The 16,290-nt window shown below is 39.0% G+C and overlaps 1 protein-coding gene across 1 annotated transcript in view; it reads left to right on the top strand.

Moving 5' to 3' along the window:
* Positions 1–16,290, top strand: part of ttc3 (tetratricopeptide repeat domain 3) — a 39,398-nt gene that overhangs the window by 6,327 nt on the left and 16,781 nt on the right. The window contains exons 9-32 of the mRNA XM_038707720.1: positions 325–419; positions 796–858; positions 1,377–1,431; positions 2,605–2,785; positions 3,239–3,269; positions 3,389–3,473; positions 3,775–3,805; positions 5,304–5,364; positions 6,764–6,851; positions 7,095–7,295; positions 7,688–7,768; positions 8,585–8,694; positions 8,785–8,911; positions 11,122–11,244; positions 11,350–11,451; positions 11,547–11,639; positions 11,743–11,807; positions 12,804–12,940; positions 13,769–14,089; positions 14,263–14,538; positions 14,629–14,672; positions 15,729–15,779; positions 15,869–15,948; positions 16,032–16,187. Coding sequence (XP_038563648.1) covers positions 325–419; positions 796–858; positions 1,377–1,431; positions 2,605–2,785; positions 3,239–3,269; positions 3,389–3,473; positions 3,775–3,805; positions 5,304–5,364; positions 6,764–6,851; positions 7,095–7,295; positions 7,688–7,768; positions 8,585–8,694; positions 8,785–8,911; positions 11,122–11,244; positions 11,350–11,451; positions 11,547–11,639; positions 11,743–11,807; positions 12,804–12,940; positions 13,769–14,089; positions 14,263–14,538; positions 14,629–14,672; positions 15,729–15,779; positions 15,869–15,948; positions 16,032–16,187 — 2,657 coding nt within the window. The remainder of the gene's footprint in view (positions 1–324; positions 420–795; positions 859–1,376; positions 1,432–2,604; positions 2,786–3,238; positions 3,270–3,388; positions 3,474–3,774; positions 3,806–5,303; positions 5,365–6,763; positions 6,852–7,094; positions 7,296–7,687; positions 7,769–8,584; positions 8,695–8,784; positions 8,912–11,121; positions 11,245–11,349; positions 11,452–11,546; positions 11,640–11,742; positions 11,808–12,803; positions 12,941–13,768; positions 14,090–14,262; positions 14,539–14,628; positions 14,673–15,728; positions 15,780–15,868; positions 15,949–16,031; positions 16,188–16,290) is intronic.

Here is a 16,290-nt window from a genome sequence, read left to right as displayed (position 1 = left end):
TTAAAAGCAGCAAATTGCCTCACCTTTATTCAGAACCTTTCCGTCTATAGTGTCAAATTCAAAATGCTTCCTCACGTTACTAAAGTGGTTTGGTGTCATGATTGTCTGAGCACGGCTCACTGGGCTTGATTTTCTACATCACAAAAGCCAAGTTTACCAAGGGGATGCAACAGCCTAAAGTACTTAAATACCATTGACAGATCATTATAGATATTGTATTCTACTGATTGAATTTCAAAAAAGTGGAAGCCATAACTTTTAACTGTGCCTAAATGTTGTTCCTGTGGAAAAATAACAATTTGTTTTGTTGTGTTCCTAATCCAGAAAAGTGAAGAAATGAAGAAGAAAGGAAATGACAACTTCCAGAAACAGCAGTATGAAGATGCTGTGAGGTTTTATTCTAAAGCTATCAAATATTAGTAAGTATTTAAACATTATCTTTAAACGTGTATTTTTCTCTGACATGAAACTATAATCTGTATTATTCTAAATATGTTATATAAGAATTTGTTTATCAGTACACATGTAGAATAATGCAATAAACTAAAACGGCCCTGCAGTGAATCTCCGTCTTTGTGAAGCTTAGGTAATTAACCTTGTGTTGACTATTTAAATACAGGAAGGAGACAAATTTTTAGAAACATCTCAATATGATGCAAAACGACCTCAAACCGCAGCCTCAAAAATGTTGTCAGTTCACAAAGACAGGATTCATTGCAAGGTGCTAATTAGACTGTGTAGGTTTAGCGAATAAATTGGTAAATCTGTGGGCTCATTCATGTTTTTTTCATTCAGCCCTGACAACCACATGATCTATGGAAACCGAGCCCTATGCTATATCCGATGTAAAAAGTTTCTGTAAGTACCATTTACTCTGGAGCACCTTTCATCTGTAAATAAAGTACCCAGTATCAGTAGAAACGTTGTTTTACCTAATCAAGACATATGAGTGATTTTATTACTTGGACATGGTAATTGCATTTAAAAAGCATCACTACAGAAATTGAGAAGTGTTAATAAAGAGAGCAGAAGAAGCTTGTGTTGTTTCCATTGAACTTTTTAATGGTGAGTCAGTAACCCTTCCCATCTAGAAAATTTATACAAGGAAGCCAGGGCCTTATATTTATCAAGCGTATCAGAACAGGAAATCACTCCCAACTGGCCAAAAGAGGACGTTTTAAGTCACTTTTTTCATCAGTCATCAGATTTGTATTATTAAATTATAGATTCACCAACTTTTCTACCTAGGCCAATCTTAATCTCAACCCCCGGTGTTAATGAATCTCACACTATGCAACTCTTGATTTTAATGCTTGTGTTCATCATAGGTACAAAGCTCAAATTGTGTTTAAACCCAAACCTTTTCTATTTTACAGAAAAGCAGTTGGTGATGGAAAACGTGCTATTCTGATAAAACCACACTGGGCAAAGGTGCTTATCTCTTTTATGATCCGGTCACAGTAGATGAGTAGTATGCTGAGGTAAATTCAGGACAGATTCAAGGACTTGCAACTCTGTTGAACACGCCTTTAAAATTTCCATTTTATTACATTAGCGAAAGGAAGTGCCACACCCAAATCAGGTTACCAGGAACAGGGGTATCAAACAGGCTGATCTTTGTATTGTTTTACTTTATTCCTTGTTTGATTTAGGCTTAGTAATATTTACTCATCCTGTGGATGTAGGCACACCCATAACTAAAACCAAAACCAGAGACACACACCTGATTAAAACCTTTGTTCCTGACAAAGAACCAATTTGGATTTGAAATGTTCCCCTCATGATAAATTGTAATAACGCGAGTGCACCTATTTATTTTTTATTTTTAGCGCCATCATCAGGTCAAAATTATCATTCGTTTAATATTCAGTTGATAACTAAATACCTGTCAACTAAAAACATTCCCTTCAGCTGTGCTTTGTGTTAACGCTGCCAATGTTAGCATTCTAACACATCTAACTAAGACGGTCAACATATGTTAGCATTGTCAGTGTGAGCATGTTGAGGTTTGCTTCAACCTGTGCTGCTGTTCCAAGGTAGTGCCTCACACAGCCGCTGGCATATCTTGAGTCTCTTAATCTTAGAATCTAAGAAAATACAAATTGTAAAGGGATCGTTCAGGTGTGTTTGTGTCCTTAGCAGGCAGAGTTTTGATTTTTTTTTTTTTTTTCTATGTAGGGTGCATTTTGCACACTTAAGTACAGATTCAATGCCACAAAGAAAGTTAAAACAATTCCACATGTACAAATGCAAAAAAAAAAAGTAAATCAATTATTTTAATTACAAGATGTAAAAAAGATGAGATGTCTAAACAGATCATAACACGTTATGCTGTAAGTAGGTCTACATTAGTGTGCACCATAGATAACAGGCTCTGTGTTAGCAGATACTCTTTATTAAATAACTTGGTTTTAACATCTCTAGCAGAAACTGAGGAATTGTAGTCTCTATGTAGCTGATTCTTACTGAGCAGAATTACTGACACGTTATTTTTGTCAGAACTGCACTGCCTGTTCCTGCAGTTGACTCTCAACTTTGCTTCATGCTAATCACTGAAGCAAACAATAGTGATGAGTTAGAAGTTAATGAATGTTTTGTTTGCAGGGTCACTACCGCTACTGTGAGGCTTTGTTCTCCATGGGAGAGATCCAACTGGCTCTTGAAGCAAACAATTCAGCCCAGAGTCTGTGTAAAGACGACCAAGACGGAATCAAAGACCTTGAACAACAACACCTGAAATTCACCACTCACGCTGAACAATTGCGAGCAATGAAAGACCCAAAAGGTATTTCCACGTCACGTTCACAGTAGCACCTAAAATCATATTTTCTTTCTTTTCATCCACCTGAAACAGAAAGTGCCAGAGACTTTTCCCTCAGATTAAAAACTATTTTTAACCAACTTATGCCTCAACACTGTACACACTAGATATTACACTGTGTTTACTAGACATATTTAAACTTGTGTCACTATGCCTTTATACCCTCACATGTCCCCATCTTATTTAGAGACAGCTCAAAAATCAAAGGTGTAAATAGCTGGAGAAAAAAGAAGTCAAGAAAAGGCTGAAAAAAAACAACAACCCAGTTTTGTCTTTGTTTTCATAAACAAATGTATGTATTTTAAGAGCTAATTATGATTATTACTTGTTGTGGCTAATTACTACTGTGGTTGATGTCATCCCTCATAGTTTGCTCTACCTCATAACTAGAACTTTTGTTATGTGCTTTCCTTTCAGTTGGACGGGCTAAGAAAACTCCCATTAAAAAGTATGTGTGCGCTACCTTTTTGTACACATTGTATAAACATGATTAATTAATGCAGATAAACTTATGGAGGATCTGATGCATTTGGGTTGTGTTTTTTTTTTTTTTTTTTTTTTTAACAGACTGGACGGCACTAACCGAGCAGATTCAGTGGACTCACGACAACAGCCTTTAAAAAGTTTTAAGAACATTGCTCCACAGAGTAAGGTCAGTAGCTTTGTTCACGTTATCAACAGCAATGTGAGACACAAAACACTGATACTACAGTTCCAGCTCCTATATTTTTTTTTAAGTTTGTGTAATAGTAAACGCTATATCTCTGGGTATTAGGCTATTGGTCGGTTGGTACTGGGGCAAATTAAAATGGTAATCAACCAATAATTGAATGTTAAAAAAAGGACATCAAAGGAAAATGTTAAAATGACAAATTGATATTGTGAAATGTCAGATTTTATCTGATGTTTGTTTGATTTTGTTCAGTGATAATGATTATCTTTTGTGTTGACAGGTCCCAGAGGTTAAAACCAACAAGCAAACTGGTGAGTTTCTTTCAACCCTCTCTGATGCACTAAACACTTTTTTCTTTTTTTTTTGTTGAGCTGAAACAATTTAATGATTAGTTAATCGACAGAAACTGAATCAAACTATTTTAATCATCAATTTATCATTTAGGTATTTTTGGCTTGCAGAAGCGTCAAACATTTGTTGGTTCCAGCTTCTCTATTGTTCGGGTTTTCTGTTGGTCTGTTAGGGTCAGGAATTTGAATCTTATGGACTGTTGGTCTGACAAAACAGGACATTTGAAGATGCTTTATTGTAAATTGTGAGGGACATTTTTCACTATTTTATTGATCGGCAGACTCAGCAGGCAGCTGTAGATGTTTTGTATTGTGTCTTACTGTGTTTTTATATCTGTGGAGTGAAAAAAGATGCCTAAAGTGACCCTGATCTTGTGAATCAGTTTGATATGTGCTTGGTGGTTTTGTATGACGACATAACCATTAATATGCTATTGTATTTTTATAATAATTCCATGTCTTTTTATGTATCTTGTATACATTTTTGTAGCTTATTGTATTTCTCACTCATGTAAGTACGTGTGGATGGATCAGAACCATCCCCCTGGTTAAGGCTAATGTATACTTCTGCGACGTAGGCTACAGGGCTGCGCAGAGGCTACGCCGTCGCCTGACGTGCACCTCCTCCAAAATCTAACTACACGTCGAGTCGACGTGGACCATAAGCTCTGTGATTGGTCGGCTGGGCAGCCTCGCAATGCCTCCGAGCGGACCGGAAGTAACTTTTAGTAGCGGTCAAAACGGCGGCTATAACACAGTGAATCAATATATTTGACTGTCGCAACCCAAGTGAAATGAATCGTTTCGCTATCAGAATGTGATCCATTCGGTCGGTAACATTTCAAAAGGCTACACCAGCCGCACGTATACAATTTTACCCCCATTTACGTTAGCGGAGCACTAAAGTTAGCCTGCTTGGCCGGCAAAAGTCAACACAGTGGGCGCTGTAGTGGTACTGCTGACTAGTGTTTGGGGGTGTAATTGCAGAATGACGGACACACCTACGCACAAGTATAAATGCATGGCTACATGCGTAGCCTACAGCGTAGGTACGCACGTAGACCCTACTCAGGAGTATAAATCGGCCTTTAGCTGTAGGAAAGCCAGAAGATGAACATCTGGTATCACTTATACTATGTTTTCCATCTAGACAAAGATTGCAGTGGCCCTTCGTCACGTGGAGTTACTTACTCCATACTGTATAAGGCTGAGTGGGCTGCAGCCTCTGAGTCTTACTTTCATTCTGCTCTGGGTTTGACCAACACATGCGGATAAACCAGCCTTAACTAAACTTCGACTTGTGTCCTGATTTGATTTCATCAGATTCAACATAGTCTCCCTCTCAGTGGCTATTTAGAATTTAGCCGTTTTAGCCAACAAACTCTTAATGTTCATGACATTTAAAAACTCTTAATGTTCATGACATTTAAAAACTTCATTGCTAATTTTCTCTCTACAGTGAAAAATGAAAGGACCGCACAGGCAGAGGGCAGCACGAAAGACTCTAAACCACCAAAAAGGTTAGTCAAAGTACTGGTACTAATATCAATGCTTATATAAATGATTTCACTGCTGAAAGATCTGCTCTTTTATTAATGAGGGCCCACACAACCCCAACTTGAAAGTTTTTATTATTTTTACATGTTTATTTACAGCATTAAACATTGAAATATATAGTGTAATGGGCTTTATATTAACTTATTGGGAGACAACAGGTGGTTCTATGTAAAATCAGACTATGAGCACCCCCATATCATCAATATGGTATGATCCTTGTATCACTGCGAAGCTTCGACTGCAAGATTGAAAGTCGAATTAGGCTCCACCCATCGAATCCTCAACTATTCGGGGTCAACCCTATTAATTATACGGCACCTCTGACCTGTTTTAAACTGTCATGCAGTTATAAATTAATTCCGTTGTCCTCCTTGTGTGACAGATCTGCTAATCACAAGCACCATGTGCCTTCTGTTACGGCCCTATTCACCATTCAGAGCAAGCACAGGGCGTGTACATTTTACAACAACAAACGAACTGGAGGAAAACATGGGATAATGGCACTAGCTGAACAGACACGGGCAGCGGTTGTCCTTCGTCAACTCACACTGAAGTGTTTTCACCAGCGGAGCGGTTAGCCTGCCCAATATTGTTGTTGACGTGCTGTTAATTTGTCATTTTGCGTGCTTAAACTACAGCTAACAGCTCTCTGTGAGCCGGTTTTGTTCCGTTCTCTGTTGGCTACACATCCCACGTGGAGCATTTCAGAATAAGAGCGTTTTGCCTTTGCCTGCCTGATTTTGCTGACTTGTTCAGATGTTGTTAAATTAAGGATAACTGAACAAATTTTGTGCTTTCATCATGATTAGGTAGGCTACATTGTTAAATAATTTGTTTTCTGTCTGTTTTAACTGCTTGTTGTTGATATACGATCTAGAGTCTGCACAGGCTTTTATTTTGAAAATCAACCGGATGCCAGTTTCTTTTTGACAGAAGACAAAAAGAAACTGGCAGCGAATTTTGAACTTTATTTTAGAAAAAATTCAGATGCTCACAAATCGAGTTGTAGTTGCAATATCTGGCAGAAAAATCGCAGTTAGATTTTTTTATTTTTTATTTTTTCTCAAATCGTTCAGCCCTAGACAGTATTATCACATATAATAATAACACAACCTGACAACAGTAACTTCAGTGTAGAAGAGTCTTTTAAACTCATACGGTGAGGACCCACCTAAAGTCATCTGTAGGCCAGTAGGTAGTTAGAAGGTGTGTGAATATAGAGGACGAAATGGGATTCAAGTGTTTTTCTACAATTGGCTTTAACCACATAAAGGAATTGCCCTTTTTAAACTTTTAATGCTAACAGAACATGGTTTGGCTGTATTTCGGACTGCATAGCTGATTAAAATGATGTGCTTCCAGTGACTTTTCTACAAAGAACGGGAAAGGAGATTCCAGCACCACCACAAAGAAGAAACCAAAGAACAGAAATTGTCAGTCTGAAGATGAGGTATGGCTCTGCTTTATTAATGATTCTTGTTGGGAGCGCTGCTTCTGTCATTTGCATGTTTTTCAACATTTTACATCAATAATTAGTTATGAGTGTTAAGTTAACACTTGTAAAGCTTTTTCAGTACCGTGTAGCACAAACAGTGTGGCATGTGTATCAAAAGAAACTTCTGAAGACACTAGAAGCCTCGCAGAGAGCTGGAGCTTGGACTCACTAAGACTTATTTTTTGTCTTGCATTGCAGAAAGATCAGTCTCGTTGTATCAATCCCTCGCACTCTAGTTCTGTTCACAACCAGAAAGTGGATGATGGTAAAGCAGGTGTGCGTAAAGAGTTGAGATCTATGGTGCAGGATGCCCATACTGCTCTGGCCGACCTCCGCAGCCGTAATGCAGAGCAGGCCTTCAGCCAGGCGCTGGCCCTGGTGGAAACCAGCACACCCAAGGTAATAATACTGCTCATCCGCAAACCAGTGCCTGTGTATTTGAGTAATCGCTGTAATGGCAATGTAGATCGTTTTTTTCAAAATAAGAAATGGAGCCAGACCGGTATCAGAATATCTTTTTAAAATCTGAAATATTGGCTGATACTCTGATACTTTTTTTAGTATCTCAAAACATGAACAAAGATTGTCCCTCACTAATTTAACATGACTTACGTGGTTTTAATGCTTGGAAAGCATTTTGTTAGTAGTCATCCCTTCTTTCAGAAATGCCCCCAAATCTGTGAATTTATTTTCTTTTTGGCTGTGAATCATTTGTGAATCAAGTAAGGTTTAAGTTTTAAGAACCAGATCAAAGCTGAGAGTTAATTTTGGTTTTTTTTCTTGCTTCTCAGGAACTTGGATTTTCCACACTGGATGTACTGTTGTTACTTTATGGCCGCGCATCAGCCCTGACAGAAATCGGCCAGCCTGAGGTAGGCATGTCACACTTATTCATTTAGCTGACACTTTTATCCAAAGCTGTATATGTCAGAGGTCGCACGCCTCTGGAGCAACTAGGGGTTAAGTGTCTTGCTCAGTGACACATTAGTGGATGTGTCATAGTGGGGAGTTGAACCTAGGCTTCTTGCAACAAAGGCATGCATCTTATCCATTGCGCCATCACCACCCCAATTGTTAGACCTTGTGGGTGGATATACTGTATTTACTGCTCATGTTATTCCCATACCTATATTTTATATATTAACTAGATACAATGTTCAAGTGTCATCTCAAGTGTGCAGGTTAGTTTGACCTTTGGTGTGCAAAGGACTTAAATAAAGAGCATCCTCTCTCTTTCCTGTGAGAAAGTCTTATCTTTTTCTCACACAAAGGATAAAACAGCCAGGTGCACTTCATCACGGGTTCTTGTATTGTTTAAACCAAAGGATCTGTGTTAATTGCAGCTTGCACTTTTTTATGTCGCTGCTGTATTTAGAAGGGTGAATTGTGACCTAGTTTCTGTACTGTTTTGTCTTCGTGAAGGCACTTTGGCTCTCATGTAGCCCTCTGTCTGTAGTCACCACTCTGTAGTCTCGCCCAGTGTCCCGCCTACAGCACTATTTGATTGGTTAAATGTCACAAGTAATAGCCTATCAACACTTGCGAGACTGGAGCTGCTCCGGTGGGTAAGAGGAGCTTTGTGTTGAAGGGAAGGCCGCAGATATTACTGAAGCTACAGTGACCTGTAGACCAGTGGAGTGTAATTTCCTGTGTTGTAGTCCATTAAATATGTTCTTTGTTTAACACAGGAACTTGGTGAAGCACAAAAACTTCTGGAGAAGATCAAATCATATGAAGTGAGGACGTTTCAGTGTCTGGTTTTTTATGCCATCGGGAGGGTGTATGTGAAAGAGAACAGGTACAGTAGCGTCTAGCTTTACCACTTTTGTTAGTTTCATGCCCTTTTGCGGTTGACCTGTACAGCATTACGCGTCTCTTCTTCGGACAGGTTTGCAGTTGCTCTGGAGCAGTTTTCAGATTCCCTGCAGATGGTGAAGAATCAAATAACACCGGGTAAACTGACCTGGCCTTTAACAAAAGAGATTGTCAAAGAAACCCAGCCAGACTATTTCAAGGTATGTTGTCGTCGTAGGTTTGTTTATATCTGACAAACATTTTAAATAATTTTATTAAAGTAGCATGTGATTGTTTGAATATAGAAGTGCAGCGCCTTTGAAGATTAATTAATTACACTTCCTCTCCAATAATTACATTAAATGTAATCTGTATTTTGACACAGATTAACAGAACAGACGTGTAGTAAAAACAAATATCTGCTCTCAAATTGAGCTAAATTGCAAATATAGTATTCACGTCCCATACCACCAAAGTTCAGCTTTATTGCGATTGTTCATTACAGGATTGTAGTTGTAGACCCCTCCATGCTAAAAAATGTATCAACAGATGTCAAATTATTTCGCTTATAATAGAATAAATTGGCAATGTAGTAGAACAAAGTATATAAAATAATAACGGTTTTGTTAAATCAAAAGTAATGGAGATCATAGCGGGTTACATTAGCTGTCTTGAGTCACGACAGTCTATACAGTATACAGGATATACAGTATTTGAGTGTAACAGTATTTCCTGGCTTTGGTTACGTTTTAGTGAATCACGTCCATAAGGGCAACAGACTAAAAACAGGCTGTTCGTGACATCTCAGCTGGTGTCTGCTGAAGGTTTTGACATCAGTCTTTGTTAGATCAAAAAATTTGTTATGATATTCATTGTAGGTCAGTATTGTGAAACACAATATGATAGTTTTATAATTTTGTGTGCGCGCACAGCAAAACATTTCACTCAGCCAGTATAATCAATTTACTGTATTTATTGTTGTATAAATTATATTCCTTGTGAAGGGTTGAGTAAATAACTGAGTTACAACAAACCGTTGTCTTTGAAGAATTTGTTTAACAAAATAGAATAAACAGAAGTACTACAACAAAAATCAGCTGGAGCAGAGGTCTCCTAGGACAGTCACTATCGTCTGGCACAGAGCAAAGGGATGCGTTATCATTTACACAGACTCAGGGCTCTATAGTGCAACCATTTTGCACTATAGGACAGGCAAGAGCAGTCACCCCACCCGGATTCGAACCCGGGTCTACGGGGTACCAAACATGCAAGCCAGGCTCGTTGGTATGGCAGTCACAGCGCATACTCAATCGAAGTGACGATGGTCCGTCACACTGCCCTCCCCTTCGGGAGACGCCCCATTGCGCTTCACGGTTACAGGCATCCGTCACAACTCCCGCCAACTGTACTTCTCCTATCTTAGGGTGCCCCCACCCACTAGTGCTTCACCCATCTCTGGGGTCCCTCGCACACACAGGGGTCCACCAACCCTGGGGGTCCCTCGTACGCCTCCGACAATTTCTCGGCAAGCCATCCCACTTCTGACACCATCAGTCACAGCGCATAATCAACCGTTGTGACGGTGGTCCGTCACACTCGCATGCTCCTAAAAATTGATACGTGTGACCTGGGAAAAATGATTTACGAGCACAATGTGCGGGTAACTATAACCTTCCATAACCCCATAATTGTTGAATTCCTCCTACATGAATGATTCTGATTATTGATGAGATAGTAGCATTAACAAATTAGAGACCAATGTAGACCATTGTTCTTGCACAAAGATTTAATGAATGAAAACAATTCACAAACATGAAACTGCTGTTTTGTCCAACTAGAATAAATATACTAGTGGTGAGCTATATAGTATACTATTAAATTAAAATTTAACTTTAACTAGTTTCTACTCCCATGTTGTGGAAAGAGCCTCTGCAGTAGAAAGATGCAGCTTTGCACTGCACAAGTGTGAGTATGTGCTCTTAGCCTTCTCCTGAGAGCAACACGGTCCCCTTGTTCTGTTTTACTAAAGTGATTGTAAAGTGTGATTTATATTTCTGCATTGAATCGGCAGCGTAGCCTACGCGTTAATACTGTTCAGTAGTCTTGTTTTCATTAGATGTGGCGTGGGTAGTGTGGGTGCTGCTGGTGTATCGTGAATCTGGGTTCAAAAACTACACAAGCGCCAATCACTGTAAAGTGTTTTGTGATGAGTGTTTTCAGCTGTTTTCAATGTCAAATTTTTAAAAGCTCTGTTTCAATAATTAAAAAAAAAAACTTTTTAAGGCAGCTTACCATATTATGAAAATTTATGGTAATGATGCCATGTACACTTGCTTATCTATAGTAATGAAGAAGTGGACGGAAAATCTCATCTGTGCATCTCATTTCCATTAAATGTCGGGCTTATCTTACTTGTATTTTCTGTTTTTAGGAAATCCTGGAGAATGCTATAGAGCTGTGCAAATTTCCTCCTACTCCTGACGCCATTTGTCGACTTGAAAAATGCCTCGGCCATTTGAAAGCTGAAATCTACTTCACTGACCCAGATTTTAAGGTAAGTGGCAGTTGCGAAACACAGCCAGGCCAAGGCAGCGTTTTAGAGTTCAAACATTCAAAGCACTGTTAAATTTTAACGTACTGTATATTCCTCTTTATGCAGGGCTTCATTCAAATATGCTGCTGTAAGAACTGCATCATTGAATACCATTTGGCCTGCTGGAAGACCCTCAAGACACTGTCTTTCTTTGAAAAGAATGAAAAGGTAAATTTAGATTTCAAAACACCACTCTCAGTGTAGCTGTTTCCTCCTGCTTCCTGTGTAAAATTCTTTCTTAAAACATTATTTTTGTGTTGCAGGATATCCTTCAGGAGTCCTGTCTGACACCGGACTGTGTCGGCCAAATCTGTAGTATCAAAATCTTTGGTCCAACAGGCCTGGTGAAATGTAAGGTAAGTTGATTCTGTACAGGTGAATTGAGCTTTTCAAAGTCACTGTGCTCATAAATCACAAGATTAGTGTTTTTGACACAAGTCTTTTTTTCTGTCTTATCAGTTTGAAGCTGCCATCTCCAAACCACAGACTCCGAAGAAGCCCAAAGTGAATCAGAAATGTACAAGGTGAGGCTGCAGTACAGTTCATGCTAGAGGTTGAATCCGTATTGGATGCATCGAATATGCTGAAATATTAGTTCTTGAGTCACATCGAAATAGGGCGATATGACTGTCGTTTGACGATAGAAAAATGTCTGTCGTTTGACGATAGAAAAATGTCTATCGTTTACAATTATGCTCTATCGTTTATTTCGTTGTCACAAATTTGACACTTTACAGTAATATTTTGGTGAGGGAACGGAGCTTTGCACCACAGCGAAGTTAGTTTTACATTGGAAGTCGACATACCACATGCCCCACGTAAAACTAATATCCCACTTGAAACTAACTTGACCGCGGTCTCTTCTACCACACGTGCCGGGCTGATGATCTTTATCGGGATATGACTTCTTTGTCATATCGCACAGCCCTACAACAAAGCTGTACTGAAGCAGCTGTATTTCAGAGATTTATACTGTATAAACACATTGCAGTTAATACCAGCATGTAACACTACACACAAATAGTAGATTACACCACTTTCACCCCTTAAATTAAGTGGGGCATCCAGTGTTCTGCGACACCTTTTTAAATGGTGTGCAGACTCCCCCCCTACTTGGTGCTGCTGCTCATTATTATTGTGTGGCTGATTTGTTGTCAAGATTGCAAAGTTTGTAATGATTTTTAAACTTAATTGTATTACACACGGTTCAATGTAAGCCATTATGATCTGTGTCTGTGTGCTTACAGCAATATGGAAAATCTGTAGATACTGTTAAATGTTGAAGGAACTACCTCCTCCACATGTTTTTTTGGGGGGTGAAAACATGATTGCATATTTTTGTTAAAAGGTGTCTAATCTTCTAAAACAATGTGCTGGAATTCAGTCCAAAAGCAAAGTGACATGTTCTGTCAAGCAGTCACATCATGTTTTCATCAATCAGACAGTGATGTATGAATTCAGCTTAGTTAGTGAAGACTCACTTTAAAAAGTTTCAAAATAACTTTCTCTTTTTTTTTCAGTCTGAAGAAGTTACAAACAAAGGAAGAGCGCAAGCTCAAGAGGAGGCAGCATAAACAGTCATTTCAAGATAAGCAGGCGATCAACGATGACATTCTGCAAGAGAAAGATGAGTCAGCATCCCAGAGTCAACAGAAAGGTACAGCCCTCTGACGTTGTCACAATTATGCAGCCATGTCTGAAATGTTTCTCTGTACTCTTTCTGAAGAGGTAATTTCTCTAATTGTGGAGTTCAATCTTGTGAACACTCAGGAGAACCTGAAGTCTGTAAATTCCTCATCAGTTGATTTAATTTCACACATTTGGTATTGATGATAGATTGTGGCGATGTTGCTACATGTTGCAGGATCTGTATTTGGTGTCAATCCTGATTCCTTTAAATAAACTTTATTGTTATTGGAGGAACTTTCTGTAAAAATTGCTAAACATAACTGTTGCCCAGTAGTTTCAATACTGACATTAAAACTCTGGTAATTGTTTTTAACAAATGAACAACAGACTTTCTTTGATAAGGATTCATTTTTAAATTTGAGACATTTTGCTGTTAAAAAATAATTATATCAATTGTTTGTGAACTCTGTAAACTAAAAGTATGCAATAGGTACACCTTTTCTAAATAACAACAAAGATCCCTTTACCATGTCTAAGCTGCAGTTTGTCAGCTGACAACAAAATGTCTGTACAAAGCAAGAGTTAGCAAATAACAACTTTCTGCCTATCTTGACCAGAATGCTCTTGGAAAAGAGATTTTCAATCTCAATGAGCCTTTCCTGGTTAAATAAAGGTTTAATGATTTTAAAGATTCTGATTAATTTAAAATATTTTAATCTTAGGCTTCAGCAGGACACCAGCTGGCAGGCAGCAGTAGCTTTAGCTAAGCTTATTAGCTGCATGTAACTTATGATGTATTTTCACCGAACATGTGTTGGTCAGTCACCTTTTGGTTGCGTTTCCACCGTGTTGTCAGCCTGGTTGCTGTACAGGGATCGAGTTCTTCTGCAGATCAGCCAGAACATGGAGCTGCTGAGGGAGGAGAAGGGCCTCCACGTGTCTGCACTGACCAGCAGTCTGAAGCCCTGGCTGGAGCTGGACTCGTCGAGGGGGAACCAGGTCGCTAGGAGGATACTGAACTGGCAGCAGGAGCCGCTGGAGACTCTGGGTCAGGCCGTTGAGCTGCTACTAGAGAGGAAGAACCGTGTTTGGGCTCGTATCCTCATCCAACTACTCAGTAACTGTCTGGAAATTAATCCTAAACTCAACAAGTGGGCGTGCCAGCTCAACAACGCAGGTCAGCGTTTGTTGTGTTACATCGTAATTTTACAAATGGGGTCACTTTGAAGTTCACGTTAGTGTTGTGGACCTTCAAGAAAGACACAAACTTGGAAAGTGAGCATTTGCGTTCATAAGGCACACAGAAAGTGTGAACATCAGTTAAAACAACCTTCTTGCTGCTTTCTTTAGGTCTGACGGCCGCCAAATCCTTCATTGAGCGCTACTCAGGACACTTGGAGCAGCTGGACTTGGCTTTTTTGCTGAACTTTGGCCCATTACAGGATGTGATTATAGAGAAGCTCGGTACTAGGCCAGAGCTTTTTTCAAGCATTGGCTTGACTGTGACTGAATACCTAAAACAGGCCCCACCTCATGACATGAGACTCTTTATCTGGACTCTGGAGGAGCATAGAGATGAGTATGACTCCTGCCACTCTATACTGGATGATTATTTTGATATGATGGGTATGTATATTTAACTTTACTTTGAAGGGTTGTTCATATATTGATTTTTGCTCTTGCGTCACTATTTGACTTCCAATTCTCGTTTTTCAGATGGACATTGTTCAGTCTTAAAAAAGTCTGATGAAAGTCAAAATGTAAGTCTTTATAAACCTGATAGCATTTTGTTTTCCTGGGGTTGTAATGCACTGGATTGGATGAAGTTGGTTGCCACATAAACTAAACTTAAAGGACTAGTTCGACATTTTGGGAAATGCGTTTATTTGCTTTCCTGCAGAGTTAGATCAACACGAGCGACTGTACTGTGTATAAAGGAAGCTACCACCAGCAGCCAGTTAACACAGCTTAGCATAAAGACAAACAAATGGAAACGCTGAGCACAAAGGATCTGAAGTTCTTAAAAGGTCTTAAAAAAGCACTGAATTCAGTTTCCTCAAAAAAGGGATAAGGTAGTAAGAACCCTAAATTTTAATTTACAAAACTATTTTTTTCTCGCCTACTGTAGACTGTTATTCATTACATCATTATTTTATACCTTTTTTTTGTGTGTGGTTTGTAGGTCTGTCAGGAGATTTTACACACCTACAAATAAGTGAGATTGTTGTGACAGTGGATTGTGCACAAAGGAGGCTTTTCTGTCCTCTTGGAAGGTTTGTCAGATGTGTCTCAAACGCTGTTGCTACAGCTAGCTACAGTAGCAAAGTAGCTCATTGTCTTATAGTGGTCAATTGTCAATTTTAGCAATGACCTAAAGTAATTATTTTTCAGTTGGTTAATCAGTTGTTTTCCAGCCGCTTCTCCGGGTCCAGGTCGCTCAGTTACTTGGAATTATTGTGTACAGCTGGGAAGTTCTTACAAAAACGTGATAGAAATATCAAAAAATTCTAGTATTTGTCCCTTCTGAAATGACCTCAAACATTTAAATCGCTTTTTATGTGGTATTAAAAAGGTACATTTGCCTACCAGCACCTCTAAACTCACTAACCCACCCGACGTCATCGTTCATCCTGATGTTTCATTGTAGACATCGCTCAACCCAAATACACATATTTCCCACAATGTTGAACTATTCTTTTTAATGTAATATAACACATCTTTCGTATTATTAAATTAGGCATTAAGCAGATGTCATTAAACTTGAGTTTCAAAGTTCATTCTTGAGTTAATTCTCATTCAAATTGTTCTCATTTTAGAATTCTCCTATCAAGAGTCGAGGCCGGAAAAAGAAACAGAAAGAGGCAAAGGTCAGAAGTCTGATTACTAGTAGTCGCTTGTAAAGAGAATATAGCAGCGTAGCATCACTCTGAAGTGTTTCCTGTCATCTTCCTCTCAGGGTGTTATTGTTGTGTCAGGGATGAGAGCTGTAACTCCAAGAGATGAATGGGACCAAGACTTTTTTGAAGATGACTCTTTGTAAGTCGCATCCTCCACATGGACACACAATATTGTTTTATTGTTACCGACTGCTTTATAACGTTGAGATTTCACATCACCAGATCATTCCTTCACCCTGGTGATCCATTCAGTGTCCCCGGTCACCTTCGAGATCAGGTGGCCAATTTTGAGGAGCAGTACAACGGCACAAGACAGAGAAGTCACTATAAAAATGTTTTGGACAACAACCCCGACCCAACGAAAGAGAGTTTGTACGAGTAAGTGAAAGCTATAGTTCGGTGTGTGTGTGTGTGTGTGTGTATGTATGAATGATTCAACTATTTTGAATTTCTCTGGACTTTAGGAGACACTGACATTTTT

The sequence above is a fragment of the Micropterus salmoides genome, unplaced genomic scaffold (genome assembly GCF_014851395.1).
Source record: "Micropterus salmoides isolate LMB-PRFRI ecotype aquatic unplaced genomic scaffold, ASM1485139v1 Ms_hic_scaffold_9, whole genome shotgun sequence".
NCBI classification, from domain to species: domain Eukaryota; kingdom Metazoa; phylum Chordata; class Actinopteri; order Centrarchiformes; family Centrarchidae; genus Micropterus; species Micropterus salmoides.
This window is presented reverse-complemented; position numbering and strand designations above follow the sequence as displayed.